This window comes from Notolepis coatsorum, assembly GCF_963971535.1.
Source record: "Notolepis coatsorum genome assembly, chromosome: 10".
In the NCBI taxonomy this organism is placed as follows: domain Eukaryota; kingdom Metazoa; phylum Chordata; class Actinopteri; order Aulopiformes; family Paralepididae; genus Notolepis; species Notolepis coatsorum.
In genome coordinates this window covers 125,860,323-125,880,745 of record NC_140174.1, presented here as the reverse complement: position 1 = coordinate 125,880,745, position 20,423 = coordinate 125,860,323, and the positions used below count along the sequence as shown (strand labels likewise).

Here is a 20,423-nt window from a genome sequence, read left to right as displayed (position 1 = left end):
CTATTATGCATTTTGCTACTAAGTAATCTACCTTGCTTATATTACTACCTACTATGCCAATATGTCTATACTACTATAGCACTCAAGTTCGACACTGTTTGACTAACAATCTTAGCTGCCAGAGTTGTACCCTTCCTGCTGACTTGTTGTACACAACATGTAATTCACTTTGGATAAAAGCATCAGCTAAATGACTAAATGTAAATGTAATAGCTCTACTCATCTATGTAGTAAAATGCACATCCCTGTTTAACTAGCTTTTATACCTGTATTTACAGTTAGTCATTTAGCGCTGACGCTTTTATCCAAAGCGACTTACAGGTTCTGATTAGCATTATTACTCAGTAGTACTTGTTACAAAGGGTCAGATTAAACCGAATATATATATTTATTGCTTGAGATCCCATGTATAATATTTGTATATCGTCTGATATCCCTTGTATATTCTTTGTACATATACACGGAATATCCCTTTACCTAGGTACAGGCCAGACCATAATATTCGTTCTCCTATTGGACAGCGACCCCCTAGGCGCCAACGGCCATACCCCCAATGTCTAGTTCAAAGCCACCGCTAAGACATGTCTCAACATGCCCAGGTTTGCGCAGTAATACGAGACAGAAATGAGGTTGGCACTAGATTATTCACCTTACGTATAAATACGTTGCAGGTGGATACAGCAGTTAGTTACCCTCAAACGAGTTAACCCAACAAGTTGAAGCCTTCACCACGAGTCAACAACCAAGTGAAGTGAGCAACCTTGCGTCTAAATAGAGCACTTAGAACCACGTGCGAATAGGATAGTAAAAGTGTCAGAGCTTAGTGAAATAACGTCAAGTTCGACCTAGTTAATGTGAAGTACCGTGCACAGGAGAATCTACACCGGTGAATGCAGAGCCTTTTCCGGCTGGATTATTGCTTTGGTACTGTGGCTGCTGGAGCAGAGAACCGTCTATCCCACTGCTGTGTGGGATCAACCCGTGAGGAGCATCACTCGAGCCCGTCTCTAGGAGGAGGCTGGCTGGCTTTCACCTATGCTGTCGCGCATACTTGGATTATAGCTGCTGCTTTTGTCTGCCGATCGAGGGGAGTATATGTACCGCCTCCCGTAGCTGGAGCTTATTGATTCCTCGTTGATCCAGACTCTTGCTACCGACAAATCCTCTCCCCTGCTGTCTTACAACCGGAGGGAACCCCCCTAGTATCTCCAGCTGACCTACGAGTGTACCTTATATAATTCTTATGCTACAGGTGGTATTAATTATCCCCTTCGTAATATGCTCATGGACTTACGCTCTTGACCTATTCATGCACATTCTTCGCCTTACAAGCGCAACTCTAATTCTTAATAAATGTAAGATAATCTTGGTGCTCTTCTAATAAATATTACAAACAGTACTTTCCTTGTTAAGCCGTGTTATTGTGTGGGTGTTCATCTCATATACATGTGTACTGTATGGCCAGTAGTAATGTACATAACTCAGTAGTGGTTTAATGATACCATACTTATTCAATGCAGTCAGGGAATTGTACCCCTCAGTTACAGTACTCATTTATATATACTCCCATGTTTAATCACCTGTACATTGTATATTACTATTGCACTTTACTGTTACATTTGCACTCTGGTTGGATGCCAAACTTATTTTCATTGTACTGTATTTGTGCTGTATAATGACAATACATTTAGAATAGAATAGAATAGAAATACTTTAATCATCCCGAGGAAAACGCTCACAGTAAACATTTAGGTTGACAGAACAAAGTCACGAATAAGAATAACAAAAAAAATTGCCTAAGACTAAAGAGTAAAATAAGCCTAAGAATAAGATAATAATAGTATAAGTAAAAGTATGGTCTAAGTTTCACATTTCATATGTTATGTATATGCATTCTAGTATACAGTAAAAATATACAGAAGTCTACAGTAAGTGTACAGTAAGTGTAATATTGAACAATGTTGTTTTAAAAGTAAAAGTCCAGGAAGATGGTAACTGTCACCCTGTGCTCAGTGATGCAGTGAGGCACAGTGATGCATTGTAAAGTCTGATGGCTGTCGGAATGAAGGACTTCCTGTGCCGTTCAGTGCTACATCTTGGGAGTGTTAGTCTAGCACTGAACATGCTCCTCCTGTCAGCCAAGTCTGTGTATAGTGAGTGGGAGGGGTTGTCCCTGATGGCATGGAGCTTAGCAAGGCTCCTCCTCTCCGCCACCACCGCTAGAGAGTCCAGCTCCACCCCTACCTTCCTGACCAGCTTATCCAGACTGTTTGCGTCCCCCGCTCTCAGTCCGCTGCCCCAGCAGGTCACAGCGTACAAGAAGGCGCCCACCACCACCGACTCGTAGAACATCCTCAACATCCTTGTACAGACGTTGAAGGATGTAAATTTTTTTGAATATTATCTAATCTAATTATTTGTCAAATAATGTTTTTTTAAAGTGCCACTTTAACCCATTCAGTGCCAGGCATTAGACGGGTCCCGTTGTAGCAATGCCACGCTTTAAAAGATAAGAGTGTGTCACTTTGTTTGTAGAGCTATAACTATATTCTATATTATAGCTATGGATACAATACTATGGCCCATTTGACATCAACTATCTATTGTTCAATATGTGAAAAATAAAAAAAAATTTCATCCATACGTTCCCGTGTTATACCTTGGTGAATATAAGTATAGTTTTGGAGTGGGTCTGCGGTAATTCCCGAAATGCTGAGTTATAGCCTTATACGCGATACGTACTATAAGCGTTGCCGTTTCTTGCCTGGACACGCTACTATTCCCAAATCAAATCTATATAACAGGTATTATGTTTCATCATGAATGCATGAAAGGGGGGGGGGGGGTCGTTTCTGATTATTTGATTGCAAGTAACGGCATTCGTATTGAACACTAAAACGCTTATCAGCCCGATCGGTATAAAAGCATTGCACATCAAGCAAAAATTTACGTCAGATAGTCCTTACCTGTGATCGGGAGTATTCCAAAAATAATATTCCAATTGTTTGATCGCCATCTGCTACATCCGATGTCCATTTGGTCCACAACATAACCCACCACAACATATGGATCGGGGATATTTGACGCGCTTCAATGCAACCGGGAGAACCGCTCAACTGGCCGACCCAGAAAACTGCGCCCGGAGACATTTGACCGTTGCACAGGCCAAGATATAAGGTTTCAAAGGGTGCTAGATACCACCGTCTAGCTGGATGCAGCCGGTATTGCACTTTGGCGATCTCCGACTTATTCCCTATGGTAACACCAAGGTCCCTGGATGAATAATGAATACAAATTTTGAAAAAAAGGAAAAACGATCCAAAAACGACTTTTTACGTTTTTTGGCACTCAACCGTTGGCGCCCAATAACGACTTTTTCCATGTTGGCACTGAAAGTGTTAAGGAACTGTGCTGTCACCCTTCCTGTTCACCCTCTACACCTCTGACTTCTGCCATAACTCGAGCGGGTGCTCCCTACAGAAGTTCTCAGATGACTCACTGACGACAATGAGGGTGGAGCGACAGCAACCACCTCCAACTCAACACCAGCAAGACCAAGGAGCTGGTGGTGGACTTCCGGAGGGGCAAGAAGAGGTCCCCCCCAACTCCCATCACCATCCGAGGGGATGAGGTGGAGCTGGTAGAGTCATATAAGTTCCTTGGAGTTACACCTGAACAATAATTAGACTGATCAGACAACACAGAGGCTCTACAGAGAGGGACAGAGCAGGACAACACAACACAGAGGTCCTCTACAGGAAGGGACAGAGCAGGACAACACAGAGGCTCTACAGGAAGGGACAGAGCAGGACAACACAACACAGAGGTCCTCTACAGGAAGGGACAGAGCAGGACAACACAGAGGCTCTACAGGAAGGGACAGAGCAGGACAACACAGAAGCCCTCTACAGGAAGAAATCTCCCGTTGCGGCTCCCGAAAAAGCGACGAGTTGTGTGAGGGCCGACCATGTCAGCTTGCTTCATTTCTCTGTCATTACGGTAGTGTTCTCAAACGTACACTTCACGACTAAAAAAGGTCCTATGTTCCCCGCTATTTCATCATGCACCTGATGCGCTCTGGTGATATTATAAATTATTAGTCTCTAGGAGGTGGTCCAGTAGAGACTCACGCACGCACGCATGCACACACACACACACACACACGCACACGCACACACACACACTGTGGAGCAGTGTCTGTCTGTCTGTCTGTCTCTCTGCTGTCTGTCTCTCTGCTGTCTGTCTCTCTGCTGTCTCTCTCAAAATAGCATAAGTGGCTATCTTGGCCCTGAGAGCGTTGCTCTCCGGCTGTGCAGCTGGACCCTTCTCAAATAAGCACGAAAAAGGCTACAAGCTTCTAAAACTATTTAATAGGCTAAACTTCGTTTTACATTCTTTAATTCACATTTGTTTATTTCATAAAAAATTTTCCGACATAATGCTACCTTCCCCGACCAGATCCGTGACGATACAGATGAATTATGTTCTCAAAATAGTATAAGTGGCTATCTTGGCCCTGAGAGCGTTGCTCTCCGGCTGTGCAGCTGGACCCTTCTCAAATAAGCGCGAAAAAGGCTATACGCTTCTAAAACGATTTAATAGGCTAAACTTCGTTTTAAATTCTTTAATTCACATTTGTTTATTTCATAAAAATTTTCCCGTCATAATGCTACCTGCCCCGACCAGATCCGTGACTCCGTTGCGATACAGATGAATTATCTTCTCAAAATAGTATAAGTGGCTATCTTTTATGCGTATTTTACCACTGGTTGAAAACCACTGCTGTAGATCACTGCCGGTACGTGCGCTGGGGTGGCAAGCCTTTATCGCTACCGGGGAACATAGGACCCGGGGAACATAGGACCTTTATTTCAGCATTTGGCGAGCCTTTATCGCTACCGGGGAACATAGGACCCGGGGAACATAGGACCTTTATTTCAGCGGGGAACATAGGACTTTCTTTAAAAAAAAGCGGGGAACATAGGACCCGGGGAACATAGGACCCAGGGAACATAGGGATGACCCCCCAAAATCAACGCTTAAATGTGTGTGTTAGTAGTCGCCGCAACAGACGGTAGAATTTCGCCGGCGCGGAAACAAGATAAATGGAATTGAGAATGTTTCTGGAGGAAAGAGAATAATATTGGTGGCTAGGTGGTAGGCTATTGATTGCGTGTGTGTGGTTCAAACGTTAAACTTCTATTCCTAAAAGTACACTAGCGACAGAGTTGTGTGAGGGTGTAGATAGTGAATGATCGGGAGCGGGGAACATAGGACCCGGGGAACATAGATACGCTCCCCAAACAAGCACCAGTCCAAGCTAGCACCAAACGGTGTCTTGGTGACCTCTTGTGGTAGAAGTGTTCTATCTCCAATAAGGCATACTGTAGCTGAAGGGAGTCTGGTAAAAGTTCCTTCAGTACTTCCAAAAGGGAAAAGGGAAGTATAGCATGTAGAATGTGCTATTTGCAGCAGTTATTATCCTCTCTATCAGACTAATGGTATGTAGCTTGAGTGGGGTGTAATAATAAGGATGAATTGGTTTCTAATAATGTCTTGTGGCTTGGCCAACACTAGATATTACATCATGTCTCCTCGCAACACCACTTCCAAGGTCCCTTTGGCAAATTTAGCCTTAAATTCTCACATTTTATAGAATATTGAAGACTTTAACCTTGAAAGAGGACATACCTGTTTGATGATGGACTTGAGCCTTGCCATGGCGATGACAGTAACCCACACTGACATCAGTGAGCCCAGGAAGTCACAGAACTGCAGGACGTCATAATCCATGATGCAGAAGACCACGATGCCAGGCTGGTCACACGCGTGGTAGAACTGCCAATGGAACAGGTCAGTTAACCTTAGTAATTAAGAAAGTAAATCATTCTAAAAAAAAGATTATGATGATGATAATAAATAAGTACCTGTGTCCAGAGCTCGTCAAAACATGACTGAATAGCATGCAGGTCTTGCTAAATGTGGTTGTCAAGGTGTTGCCAAGGAAGGCGGACCTTGAGATCATAAAGCTGCAATCATCATCATCATTTAGGTTTATTTTCTCCACAGTGTTGCAGAGTGTTGCACTAATTAGTTGTTCCACTAACTAAGCTGCACTAAAGTTAGTTGTTCCACTAGCTAAGATGCACTAATGTTAGTTGTTCCACTAGTTAAGCTGCACTAATTAGTTGTTCCACTAGCTAAGCTGCACTAATGTTAGTTGTTCCACTAGCTAAGCTGCACTAATGTTAGTTGTTCCACTAGCTAAGATGCACTAATGTTAGTTGGTTCCACTAGCTAATCTACACTAATGTTAGTTGTTCCACTAGTTAAGCTACATTAAAGTTAGTTGTTCCACTAGCTAAGCTGCACTAATGTTAGTTGTTCCACTAGTTAAGCTGCATTAAAGTGAGTTGTTCCACTAGCTAAGCTGCACTAATGTTAGTTGTTACACTAGCTAAGCTGCACTAATGTTAGTTGGTTCTACTAGTTAAGCTGCACTAATGTTAGTTGTTCCACTAGCTAAGCTGCACTAATGTTAGTTGTTCCACTAGTTAAGCTGCATTAATGTTAGTTATACAACGGCATGCAAATTTCTCGATTCTGATTGGCTGAAACAGTCAAGTTACACGTGGGTATTTGTAATAACCCCACGCTCTTGGTCCCAGGACCCGCCCACAGCCAAATTACTATCACTCCGCCGTGCGAGTTTTTAGAAATGCAAGCAAGATGGCGGACACGCCGGACAGTAAACGTTACGAAAGGATATAGTGATAGGGTCATAAAGACGAAATGAAAAACGATTCTGTCACGTCGAATGTGTTAAACAATGTTGGATGATGTAATTGATGGGTCATGAGTCATTGTGGAACAAAATAAAAATCATGCAAATTGATTAATTGATTAATTGCAAAAAAAGATTTGTACCTACTTTCTATAGAAGCAGCTGGGAGGTGCACTGTTTTAAGTGAGCTGGATTATTGAATTGATTGATTGATTGATTGATTGATTGATTGCTAATTGTATTACTGTCCGCCTTGTTTCCAACTGGTTAAGTTTAGGCACTCTTTCGAAGTCGCTCTCTTTCGAAGTTGGTTAAGGTTAGAGTTTGTCTTTAGAGCAGGGCGATAGACCACCAGCCCCGATTCCAAACTCTAACCTTAACCAACTTCGAAAGAGAGCGACTTCAAAAGAGTGCCTAAACTTAACCAGTTGGAAACAAGGCGGACAGTAATAAAATTAGCTGATTGATTGATTGCTAATTTTATTACTGTCCGCCTTGTAGGGCTGACCCCTATTAGTCGATTAGTCGGTCGAAAGGAGCCGTAGTCGACTGGCCAACCTCTTAGTCGAATATATAAAAAAATATATATAAATATTTATAATATATATTTTTTATTTTTTTTATCATTCTTTCCAAAAGAAAAGAGGCCTAGAAGCGTGGCTAACGCTAATGGCACGCATACCAGAGGCTAACTGCCTACGAAAACAGGCACAGAGGCACTGAAAGAGGATTTCACCCATCTAATGAACACACTAGACTAGACAATATCAAGATGTATCCATCAGTGGACCAATTGCATGCTTTTGCAGAGGACAAGAAGCCTTCAGTCGACTCCTTGAGACATTAAGCACCCCCCACAGCCCAAATGGAATGATAAAAAATGTAAAAAAAAAAAAATGCTATGATCGCCGGGGACGAGTTTACACGTCATTCCTAGCCATGCTCATTCTGCCGAAGACGCCGTAACTCGTCTTTGATGTCAATATTTCAAAAATCTGTCATCGAAATCATATTTCCTTTCCGGAGCCCTGAGACACACTGCTGATCTCCTCTCAACTCTCTAGCGGTTCAAGAGCGCCATCTGGTGGCCGATCGGCAGATCGCCAACCGGAAATGAACCTTTGAACCGGAAGTGCTCATCCATATGTGGTCCGGGCACTCGCTATCGTTAGAGAGACTCCGTCTTGATACAGTGAACATCGATCGGTGGAAATAACTCGAAAAAACAACATGATTTGGACGTATATACTATTATACAACCTGGAAATGGATCGGGCATTTCTCCATCCCATAAGAGAAAAAATTCTGTTCCACGCTCATCTGCCAGCGGCGCGAGGAAGCCATGGTGAGTTTCAACGTTATTTTCTAACGTCTTCTATACTAACTGATCTGATGAACATATGACCCACTCTGGATGAATCATCTAACGTTGCCCACGGAATTATAAACGATCCCCCGCCCATCCGGTCATCATCAGATGATACGTAGAAACTTCTAGAATCACGTCCAGTTGAAATTTTTTATCTTGCGCCGATTGCTATCAAACTGTATTTCATCATCAATATAATGCATTTGGAGCTATAAATCAAGTTCTGGAGAAATCTGCAGAAAACGATAAAAACATACTTATACTTTAGACCATATTTTAGTATGAATATGTGAATGAAAAAGTTTAACGTTGCTACACCCTGAACAATACATATAGGACATTGAATGGGCCATAATAATGGCAATTTAGCAATAGAATTTAAAAAGTTATAGCCCTGCAAAGAAGGGGAACTTCTCCATAGACAAATAGAGCTGGCGAGGGATGGTAAATTATGAATTTAAGATAAAGCAGGGCTCGCAACTCAGTCGTAGTTCCAAGGTGTTTTATTTGACAAAAAAAGGCAGATGCGACGTTTCGACCCTTCTGGTCTTCTTCAAGCATGAAGACAACAACACACTGACATCTTTTTATACAGGAAGTGAACTAAATTGATTATCAGCCCCACCTGGTGATCAGGGGCGGTCCCAATATTTGCATGATACATTCTATACATAATTAAGTAACAATTTCTTTTCATTTGACATTCTTTAAAAGATTTGAGAAATATCTATGTTAAACACAACATTAAGACATCATTTACAGATAGGCAGCAGTGTTAGTCACTGAAAACAAAAATGAAAAAAACTAAAATGAAAAAAACACAAACAAAAAACAAAAACAAAGTCCATTGACTGTCTCCCTCTATAAGTTAAATTTACAAATAAGGTCTAATGTCAAAGTCCTCATTAAGTCCTGTTGGTGCCATCGTTTTAAGATAATGGATCCACCATACTTCTCTCCTCAGTAGGAGATTATCTATATCTCCCCCTCGTCTTGGAAGATGCACTCTCTCTATTCCAAGGTATCTTAATGATGAGACATTGTGGTGTGCCTTTTTAAAATGTAAAGCTACTGGGCTTTTTTCATCCCCATTCCGTATCGTACTCCTGTGTTCAGCAATGCGTGTTTTTAAAGCACGTGTTGTCTTACCGACATATGCCTTACCACATGGGCACTTAAGCATATAGATTACATTGGTAGTTGTACATGTTATTTTGCCTCTTATTTTTATCTCTTTCCCAGTTGTTGGGTGATAGAAAACAGTGCATTTTTCTGTGAAGTGACATTGAGCACACAAACCACAACGTCGGTTTCCATCTGGTAAGTCATCTAAAAAATTGTGTGTTTTCTTAGGAGGCAGGTCTGATTTAACCACAATGTCTCTGATGTTATGTGCTCTCCTGTAGACTAGTCTAGGGGGGATCTGAAAAGATGTATCCAATGTTGGATCAGAACTGAGAAGATGCCAATGTTTTTTAATAGTATGTTTAAAAAGGTTGCCTAGAGGCGAGTATTTAAGCATTACATCACACGCAGGAGTGGTTTGTGACCAATAAACCATGCCTAGGGGTGGTTGTTAGGCCCGAGGCGCAGCCGAGGGTCGTTAGACCCCCCTAGGCATGGTTTATTGGTCACAAATCACGACTGCACGTGGTGTAAAGCTTTTATACAACTGCCAGATTCATCCAACCTTATTTCTATACAATAAACACACATTAATCGAAGATTTATTGAAAAAACCATCCGCCAGAAAAAGTAGTTCCCACAACTCCATGTGGAAGCAGCTTGAAGTGCATCCAACCAAACTAACACATCCAACTGTGTATTATTGGAATGATTGAGAGAAGTTGCCTCATGTGGAAGCAGCTTGAAGTGCATCCAACCAACTAACACATCCAACTGTGTATTATTGGAATGATTGATTGAAAATTTTATTACCAGATGCAGAATGGGTACAATACAGTACGGCTCAATACACACAATTGTTAAGGGAATGCATAGGAAAAAAACGTTTTCTTCGCCCTATTTTTTTATTTATTTCTTTTAGCCTAAACTTAACCAGTTGGAAACCAGGGGTACAGTAATAAAATTAGCAATCAACCAATCAATCAATTCAATAGACCATGCTCACTTAAAACAGCGCTGCTTCTCTCTCAGTCTGACTCCCCCGCTGTTGCAGACAGGAGTGTGTGTGTGTGTGTGTGCGTGTGTGTGTGTGTGTGTGTGTGTCACAGTGTGTGTGTGCGTGTGTGTGTGTATGTGTGTGTGTGTGTGTGTGTGTGTGTGTGTGTATGTGTGTGTGTGTGTTTGTGGGTACGCCAGCGTCGGACAGTGAGAGAGAACGCTGCAGTCAGTAGCAAGAAGGAAGTAGAAATTTAAATCAATCAATTAATCTATCAATCAAACCGCGATTTTTCTTTTGTTCTAGATTGCCTCAAGACCCATCAATTACATCATCCAACATTGTTTAAAGGGCTAACACATTCCCCTTGACAGAATCGCTTCATATTTAGTCGTTTAGTCGCCATTAACATATCCATTTGTAAATATTATTGGCCACCTTCTTGTGATCCGGCGGAGTGATGTGATGTGGGTCGGTTGTGGGCGGGTCCTGGGCCAGCAGCGTGGATTGTTGCCAATAAAGACGTGTAAAATGACTGTTTCAGCCAATCAGAATCGAGAAATTTGCATGCCGTTGTATAATGTGTAATACACTGTATAGGTTGTCCAGAGGTAGTTTTGTTTCTTGTAGATTGTAAGCAATCTTCTTGGGTTTTATGACACACTTTCAAAGCTGCTTTTTCTACAATGTCTTGTGTGTACCCTCTGGTTTTAAACATCGTTTTTAAAGTATCTGTCTGTTCCTGAAAACATTCATCTGTACTACAGATTCTACGGATCCTGTAGAACTGGCTGATAGGTAAACTGTTTTTTAGCGGAGTAGGATGAAATGAATCACTTCTCAACAGAGAATTTCTGTAACAAGGTTTTCTGTATACATCCGTTTGGAATGTACCTATTGCAGATTGGTAGAACAAGACGTCAGAAATACTCTTAAGAACAGAAAAGAATATAAGGTGTACAACAATCTATCAAAGGAAGAAAGGGAAGCATTAAACAAACTTTCTAAAGATACTACTTTGATTGTGAAAAATGCAGACAAAGGAGGGGCTATTGTTGTTCAAAATAGGAGTGATTATGAGAAGGAAGTGCACCGTCAGTTAGGAGATGCTAAGAATTACAGAAAACGTTCTGGAAATCCAACAGCTATTTTCAAAAATGAGATTCATCATCAATTAAAGAATTGGTTGGACAATGACCTCTTGACCAAAAAAGAATATGCCTTTCTGAAGATAGATCATCCAATGACTCCAGTGTTCTATTGCCTGCCAAAAGTGCATAAAGATCCTGTTCAACCTAAAGGTAGACCAATAGTGGCAGCAATTGGATCTCTCACTGAAAACATCTCTTCCTATGTGGACTTCTTCCTACAACCAATTGTGAAATCTCTCCCATCCTTCACACAGGATTCAACAGACCTACTGAAGACTTTGAAGTCCGTCCAGGATCCGACCACTGTGACCTACATGGCCTGTTTGGACATCGAATCCTTGTACACTTCAGTACCCCATACAGGGGCTCTAGAAGCCCTGACACTGTTCCTGAATCAACGTCCACCGGATTCAACACCAGAAACACACGTTCTTATAGAACTGACAGAGACTCTACTCACGCATAACTACTTCATGTTCCAAGATGAGAACTATCTACAAATCAAGGGCGTGAGTATGGGAAGCAAAGCCAGCCCATCCATAGCCAATATTTATATGGGTCTTTTTGAGTAGAATTATGTATTCAATTCCTCAGAAAATGTGTTTTTACCATACATTAAGATGTGGAAAAGATATATAGATGATATTTGCATACTGTGGACAGGGGATGAAATGACACTGATACAATTCTTTAATTTCCTCAATGCCAAAAATGAACATCTAAAGTTTACTATGGAGTATGACCAACACCAAGTGAATTTCTTAGATATTATAATCAAAAAAGACAATGGTACATTCCAAACGGATGTATACAGAAAACCTTGTTACAGAAATTCTCTGTTGAGAAGTGATTCATTTCATCCTACTCCGCTAAAAAACAGTTTACCTATCAGCCAGTTCTACAGGATCCGTAGAATCTGTAGTACAGATGAATGTTTTCAGGAACAGACAGATACTTTAAAAACGATGTTTAAAACCAGAGGGTACACACAAGACATTGTAGAAAAAGCAGCTTTGAAAGTGGGTCATAAAACCCAAGAAGATTGCTTACAATCTACAAGAAACAAAACTACCTCTGGACAACCTATACAGTGTATTACACAATACTCGCCTCTAGGCAACCTTTTTAAACATACTATTAAAAAACATTGGCATCTTCTCAGTTCTGATCCAACATTGGATAAATCTTTTCAGATCCCCCCTAGACTAGTCTACAGGAGAGCACATAACATCAGAGACATTGTGGTTAAATCAGACCTGCCTCCTAAGAAAACACACAATTTTTTAGATGACTTACCAGATGGAAACCGACGTTGTGGTCACTTCACAGAAAAATGCACTGTTTTCTATCACCCAACAACTGGGAAAGAGATACAAATAAGAGGCAAAATAACATGTACAACTACCAATGTAATCTATATGCTTAAGTGCCCATGTGGTAAGGCATATGTCGGTAAGACAACACGTGCTTTAAAAACACGCATTGCTGAACACAGGAGTACGATACGGAATGGGGATGAAAAAAGCCCAGTAGCTTTACATTTTAAAAAGGCACACCACAATGTCTCATCATTAAGATACCTTGGAATAGAGAGAGTGCATCTTCCAAGACGAAGATGATGGCGCCGCCCCGTTCGGCTGCCTCTCTGTTAGCTCCGTCGAGACTGTGTTTACTTTTGTTAATATTTATAGTTTTTAGAGTTTTGTGCGTACCAACTGTTGGTGCATTTAATGTATATGACCGTCAGTCACTCATAGACATTGGATTACGGGAAACTTACCAACTGGATTACTCGCTGGATCAACTTTCCGAACCACATCAATGGCCGGAAGAAATCCTCCGGAGACTAGGACCAGATCCTTTGTTCCTAGACCCCAGGAAAAGACGTCGAGGAAAAAGGGCTGGGATCCGAAACAGGCTGAGATCCAGACGACACCGTACACCACTTCCCAGTATATTGCTAGCCAATGTACAATCAATAGACAATAAACTGGATGACATCCGAGCAAGGATTCAATATCAAAGAGACGTTAGGGACTGCAATGTCCTTTGCTTCACCGAAACATGGCTAACACCGGAGGTTCCAGATCACGCGATTCAACCAGCGGATCACTTCTTTATCCATAGGAAGGATCGGACACAATCAGAGTCCGGTAAACAACGTGGTGGAGGTATTGCCTTCATGTTTAACAAAAATTGGAGTGATCCAACGAATGTGAAGGAATTATCCAACCACTGCTCCCCAGAACTGGAATATATAACCATCAAGTGTCGTCCTTTCTTCCTCCCGAGGGAGTTAACGGCGATCGTCCTGGTCGGAGTGTATATTCCACCGCAAGCCAACAACAACGCCGCGCTCTCCAGACTACACGACGAGGTAAATAATATACAAGCGACGAACGTTAACGCCGCCATTTTAGTACTGGGAGATTTCAATAGCGCCAATCTGAGAAAGGTATTGCCTGATTTCTACCAGCATGTGACTTGCAACACCAGAGGCGGTAACATCCTAGATCACTGTTACACGCAATTTAAAGGTGGCTACAAGGCTCATTCTGATAGTGGCTTTGGCAAGTCAGATCACGCATCCATTTTCCTTACACCAAAGTACAGACAAAGAATTAAAAGTACTCCCGTAGTCTCGCGAGAGGTGCAGAAATGGGATGTGACGTCAGAGGATACGATCCGGTCAGTGTTCCACAACACAGACTGGATTGTATTCCGCGACACAGATAACATTAATGCCTACACGGAGACAGTGCTGGACTATGTCTGTACTAGGGTGAAAGAAACAATCCCCACTACCAAAATGAAAGTTTACCCAAATCAAAAACCCTGGGTAGACAAATCCGTCCGTGAAGCTCTGAGAGAGCGCACCAAAGCATACAATGACGGCCTAGTGGCAGGCAACATGAATGACCACAAGGTGGCGCAACACAACGTAAGGAGGACAGTGTCAGAGGCCAAACGGCGCTACAGGGATAAAATTGAACTCCAGTTTGAACAAGCTGACTCTAGAGCTATGTGGCAGGGGCTCAAAACGATGACAGACTACAAAGGCGCCTCCCTCAAACTGAACAGTGACATCTCCTTAGCAAACGACCTCAATACCTTCTATGCGAGGTTTGATGCTGGTAATAACAACACCAGCTCACAAGCCTCGGCAATGGGGGGGGGGGGGTCGGCTGCTGATGGAGGCGCAGTGTTCAGGGTAACAGAGCATGAGGTGAGGCGGACCTTTAAAAAAGTGAATATCAGGAAGGCAGCAGGTCCGGACGGCATCCCCGGCCGCGTCCTAAAAGTCTGTGCCGACCAACTGGCCCCAGTATTCACTGACATATTTAACCTGTCCTTAGAACAGGCTGTCATCCCCACCTGCCTGAAGAAGTCCACTATTATCCCTGTACCCAAAAAATCCAAGCCTGCTTGCCTCAACGACTACCGCCCTGTAGCTCTCACCTCCATAGCCATGAAGTGCTTTGAGAAGCTAGTAAAGGGCTACATCTGCTCCTCCCTCCCCATCAACATGGACCCCCTGCAATTTGCATACCGCCCCAACAGGTCCACGGAGGACGCCATATCCCATGTGCTGCACACAGCAGCATCACACCTGGACAAGAGGCAGGGGAACTATGTGAGAATGCTATTCATCGACTACAGCTCGGCATTCAATACCATAGTCCCCTCCATACTCATAGCCAAGCTCAGGGACCTGGGCTTGGGCTATGACCTCTGCCAGTGGGTCTTGGACTTCCTGACTGGCAGACCCCAGGTGGTGAGAGCAGGCAACTGCACCTCCTCATCCATCACCCTCAACATAGGGGCCCCCCAGGGCTGTGTTCTGAGTCCCCTCCTCTACTCCCTGTACACACACGACTGTGTGGCTCAGCGGAGTAGCAATACAATCGTCAAATTTGCTGACGACACAGTGGTGGTGGGCCTGATCTCTGCCAACGACGAGAGGGCCTACCTGGAAGAGGTCAAGGTCCTGGCGGGATGGTGCCAGGAAAACAGCCTCTCCCTGAACGTCAGCAAAACAAAGGAGATGATTGTGGACTTCAGGAGGTCGGGGGTCAAGGACTACAGCCCCCTCAGCATCGACGGGGCACCGGTTGAGAGAGTCAACAGCTTCAAGTACCTCGGAGCCCACATATCCGAGGACTTGAAATGGACCATACACATTAACAGTGTGGTGAAGAAGGCACGACAACGCCTCTACTTCCTCAGGCGCCTAAGGAAGTTCCAAGTCAGCCAGAAGATCCTTAAGAACTTCTACTCATGTACAATAGAGAGCATCTTGACCGGCAACATCACCTCCTGGTTTGGGAATAGCACTGCAAAAGACCAAAGCAGACTACAAAGAGTGACACGTTCAGCCGAACGCACAATTGGAGGGGGGCTCCCCACCCTCCAGAACATTTACAACAAGCGTTGCAAGGGGAAGGCTAAGAGAATTATTAAGGACTCGAGCCACCCGAACAACTGCCTCTTTGAACTGCTGCCGTCAGGCAAGCGACACAGGAGTCTCAAGGCGAGCACAGAAAGACTCAGAAGTAGCTTCTATCCCCAGGCCATCAGGCTGCTAAACGAACAATGAATGAACACTACACAACAACAACCACCAAACACACATAGCACACACATCCACACGCACACACTCACTTTAAACAAACACACTGTAGCACCCACTACACACACTTTATAGCACACACCCACTTTAAACAAACACACTGTAGCACCCACTCCCCACACTTTATATTTATGGATGAAGGATTGCACTACAACTCGTACACCTTACTGTAAATTGTACCTAAAATTGTACCTCATCCCATTTCTGCTTTGCACTAGATAGTACTGTACATTAGTACACTGCATAGTATTGTGTATTGTATATTATATGGTAACTCAGAACATTGTACATATGTCTATACCGAACAACTGTGACCTCATTCTTCTTCTAAATTCATGCTATATTATGTTATTATGTTATTTGATACTATCTTGTCTAGCACAGTCTCTGGAGCGTAACAGTAAGAAGCATTTTGTATGAAAGTATTCTGTACTTCTGTATGACAACTATTAAAGAACTTGAACTTGAACTTGAGGGGGAGATATAGATAATCTCCTACTGAGGAGAGAAGTATGGTGGATCCATTATCTTAAAACGATGGCACCAACAGGACTTAATGAGGACTTTGACATTAGACCTTATTTGTAAATTTAACTTATAGAGGGAGACAGTCAATGGACTTTGTTTTTGTTTTTTGTTTGTGTTTTTTTCATTTTAGTTTTTTTCATTTTTGTTTTCAGTGACTAACACTGCTGCCTATCTGTAAATGATGTCTTAATGTTGTGTTTAACATAGATATTTCTCAAATCTTTTAAAGAATGTCAAATGAAAAGAAATTGTTACTTAATTATGTATAGAATGTATCATGCAAATATTGGGACCGCCCCTGATCACCAGGTGGGGCTGATAATCAATTTAGTTCACTTCCTGTATAAAAAGATGTCAGTGTGTTGTTGTCTTCATGCTTGAAGAAGACCAGAAGGGTCGAAACGTCGCATCTGCCTTTTTTTGTCAAATAAAACACCTTGGAACTACGACTGAGTTGCGAGCCCTGCTTTATCTTATGTATTACTGTTTTTACAGTTTGGCTCAGCACCAACAAACGGAGGATGTGCGTTATTTATTTTTTCGAAATTATGAATTTAACCCATGGCGATTAAAGTGTTAATATAGTGAAAAAAGACAAACGTTTTTCTCTGGTCTGCATCCCCTTAACAATTGTGTGTATTGCGCCGTACTGTATTGTACCCATTCTGCAATCTGTTAAATAAAGTTTTCATTCATTCATTCATGAACAGCAGATCAGCTGTTGCAGATCACCGCGGCTCGTGATGAACAGATCAGAATGCATGAAAACACGACTCACCATACCTTGTTTGTTGTTAAGTCCTCCAAAATCCCTGCTAATGTTTGAAACATGTCACATATCCACTCGCCGCCCTCCAATTCCAGATTGGCGTTGAATGCAGCTACTTTATCTGCCAACTTGAACACAGTTGTCATCATTTCCTCGTTGTTGTTGTTGTCGCCACATATTATGCAGAGAGGACGTCGGCTCGGCACGCAAGAATCACCGACCTGTTGCGATAAACCCGTATTTTAAGTATGGCTCCTGTTTATTAAAAGAAGCGTTATATTTCCCCGTTGCAAAGAAGCTATCCAAAGATGTGTTTTTTTTTTTTTTTTAACACATTTTGTTACTCACTCCATCTCGAACGCGGAAGTGAAAGTGCGTTAGGGAAATATACATTGGTTCTCCCAGTCCATGTGACCATTTCTAGCATTTCAATTGGCTATAGTGACAGACATGCTTTTGATGACTACCGGTAGATAGATACAGCTTCACAATAAAAGACACCCTGGCGTCCCGAGTGAATATTTCCCGCGCGTAAAATAAATATCATATTCTCAAAATAATCTGACGGGCCAGAAATTATTGCTGGCGGGCCAGTGTCGGCCCGCGGGCCGCCTATTGCCGATCCCTGTCCTAAACCATCCTCTGCCAGTGCTATTTGTCTATGGAGATGTTCACCTTATTTGCAGGGCTATAACTATTTAAATTGTATTGCTAAATTGACATTACTATGGCCCATTCAACATCAATTATCTATCGTTCAGGATGTAGGAACGTTTTACTTTTTCATTCACACATTCATACAAAAATACCGCCTAGAGTATAAATATGTTTTTATCGTTTTCTGCAGTATTTCATAGAACGTGAGATATAGGCATAAATGCATAGATTAGATCAGTGTTTCTCAAAGTGGGGGGCGCGCCCCCCAGGGGGGGCGCAGAGGCATGACAGGGGGGGCCTTGAGATTTATTAAAAAAAAAAAAAAAAAAATTGATTACAGAAAATTATCACTAAAGTGCTATCTGTTGCAGCTGCACTGTTCTCCATGAAAATACCATTTCTCAAAATCTGAAAATCATTATTTAATAAAACACAGAAAAGGATCACCAAGTTACTCTGGATAAAAAAATACTTTACAGACAACATTGAGACAAAGCTTCCTGACACATCTCCATCCAAACTCTTGGAAGAACTCTTTGAAATCTCATCTGATACCACTTAGAGAGCTAGTTTCAGAGTGTGGTGCTGAGTACCAAGTATCTCATCTCATGGCCCACCAAGTATCTCATGATACAGCAGTTAAGGTGTTGATACCATTCAGCACCACATACATGACAGCTCTGAAAACAAAATATAGGGCCAATTTGAAAGGTCACGATATTGGTGTTATTTCAATACATTTAAACATGGCCCATTTCATGACTATTTTGTTGGGGCGAGGGGGGGGGGGGGGGGCCAAAATATTTTGGTCCGCCAAAGGGGGGCCTGACAGAAAAAGTTTGAGAAGCACTGGATTAGATGATCAAATGCAGTTTGATACCGATCCATGCTATATAAATAATAATAATAATAATTTCAACTGTACATGGTCCTAAACGTCATGACTGATCATCTGCGGGTGAACCGAGGGGGGGGGGGGGGTCGTTTATAATTCAATGACCGACGTTAAATGATTTATGTAGTATGGATGATATATTGATCAGAGCAGTTTGTATCGAAAATGATAAAGAAAAACTCTGAAACTCACGTCAGTCTGCTCGTAGCATTGGGCGATGAGAGTGGAGCAAACAGATCCCAATTATTTGATGTTGATCGAGGTGATCCAGTTCCGGTTTGTATAATACTAATATACACCCAAATCATGTCGTTTATTGAGTTATGGCAACGATCCATTGTCCACGGTGTGTGGATTGAGTCCCGGGACGATAAACGAGTGGCCGGACGGAATAGGGAGACACACCGGGGTCACAATTATCGACTTCCGGTTGCAACTCGCCGATCGGCCACCAGGTGGCAGTATTGAAGCGTTGCAGAGTTGTGCGAAGTCCTACAGCATCAGCCAAGACTCCGTGGGTGAAATATGAATACCATGACAAAAATATGAAATATTGATCTCAAACACGCCTTACGGCGTTATTGGCAGACAACACATGGCAGAGAAAGCCGCCTTAACACGTGATTGGCGGAGAATGGGTTAACAATATATTAGACTTAATTTTTTTTGACCAATAGTCGACTAACAGCAAATTTTTGCCAATCATAGTCGACCATCCAAATCCTTAGTCGGGGACAGCCCTACCGCCTTGTTTCCAACTGGTTACGCTTAGGCACTCTTTCGAAGTCGCTCTCTTTCGAAGTTGGTTAAGGTTAGAGTTTGTCTTTAGAGCAGGGCGATAGACCACCAGCCCTGATTCCAAACTCTAACCTTAACCAACTACGAAAGAGAGCGACTTCGAAAGAGTGCCTAAACTTAACCAGTTGGAAACAAGGTGGACAGTAATAAAATTAGCTGATTGATTGATTGCTAATTTTATTACTGTCCGCCTTGTTTCCAACTGGTTAAGTTTAAGCACTCTTTCGAAGTCGCTCTCTTTCGAATTTGGTTAAGGTTAGAGTTTGTCTTTAGAGCAGGGCGATAGACCACCAGCCCTGATTTAAAACTCTAACCTTAACCAACTTCGAAAGAGAGCGACTTCGAAAGAGTGCCTAAACTTAACCAGTTGGAAACAAAGCGGACAGTAATAAAATTAGCAATCAATCAATCAATTCAATAATACACGCTCACTTAAAACAGCGCACCTCCCAGCTGCTTCTATAGAAAGTAGGTTTAAAAAAAAAATCCCCTCTTATAGGGCAAAGAAAACTCCCCCCCCCCCCCCCTATATAGGGCAAAGAAACCTTTTTTTAATTTGTTTTACCTACTTTCTATAGAAGCATCTAAGAATGAAGTTCTATAGAAAGAGATGTGTTAGAAAGTTGGATGTGTTAGTTTGTTGGATGTCTAATTGAAAGACAGTTGGATGTGTTAGTTTGTTGGATGTCTTAGTTGAAAGATAGTTGGATGTGTTAGTTT

At 42.3% G+C, this 20,423-nt stretch overlaps 1 protein-coding gene across 1 annotated transcript in view; it reads right to left on the bottom strand.

Annotated features, from left to right (window-relative positions):
- Window positions 1-20,423, bottom strand: part of LOC311235711 (transmembrane protein 8B-like) — a gene marked incomplete at both ends in the record, with an annotated part of 118,272 nt that overhangs the window by 3,891 nt on the left and 93,958 nt on the right. The window contains one exon of the mRNA XM_084323177.1: window positions 5,692-5,838. Within this exon, the coding sequence (XP_084179303.1) occupies window positions 5,692-5,838 (147 nt within the window). The remainder of the gene's footprint in view (window positions 1-5,691; window positions 5,839-20,423) is intronic.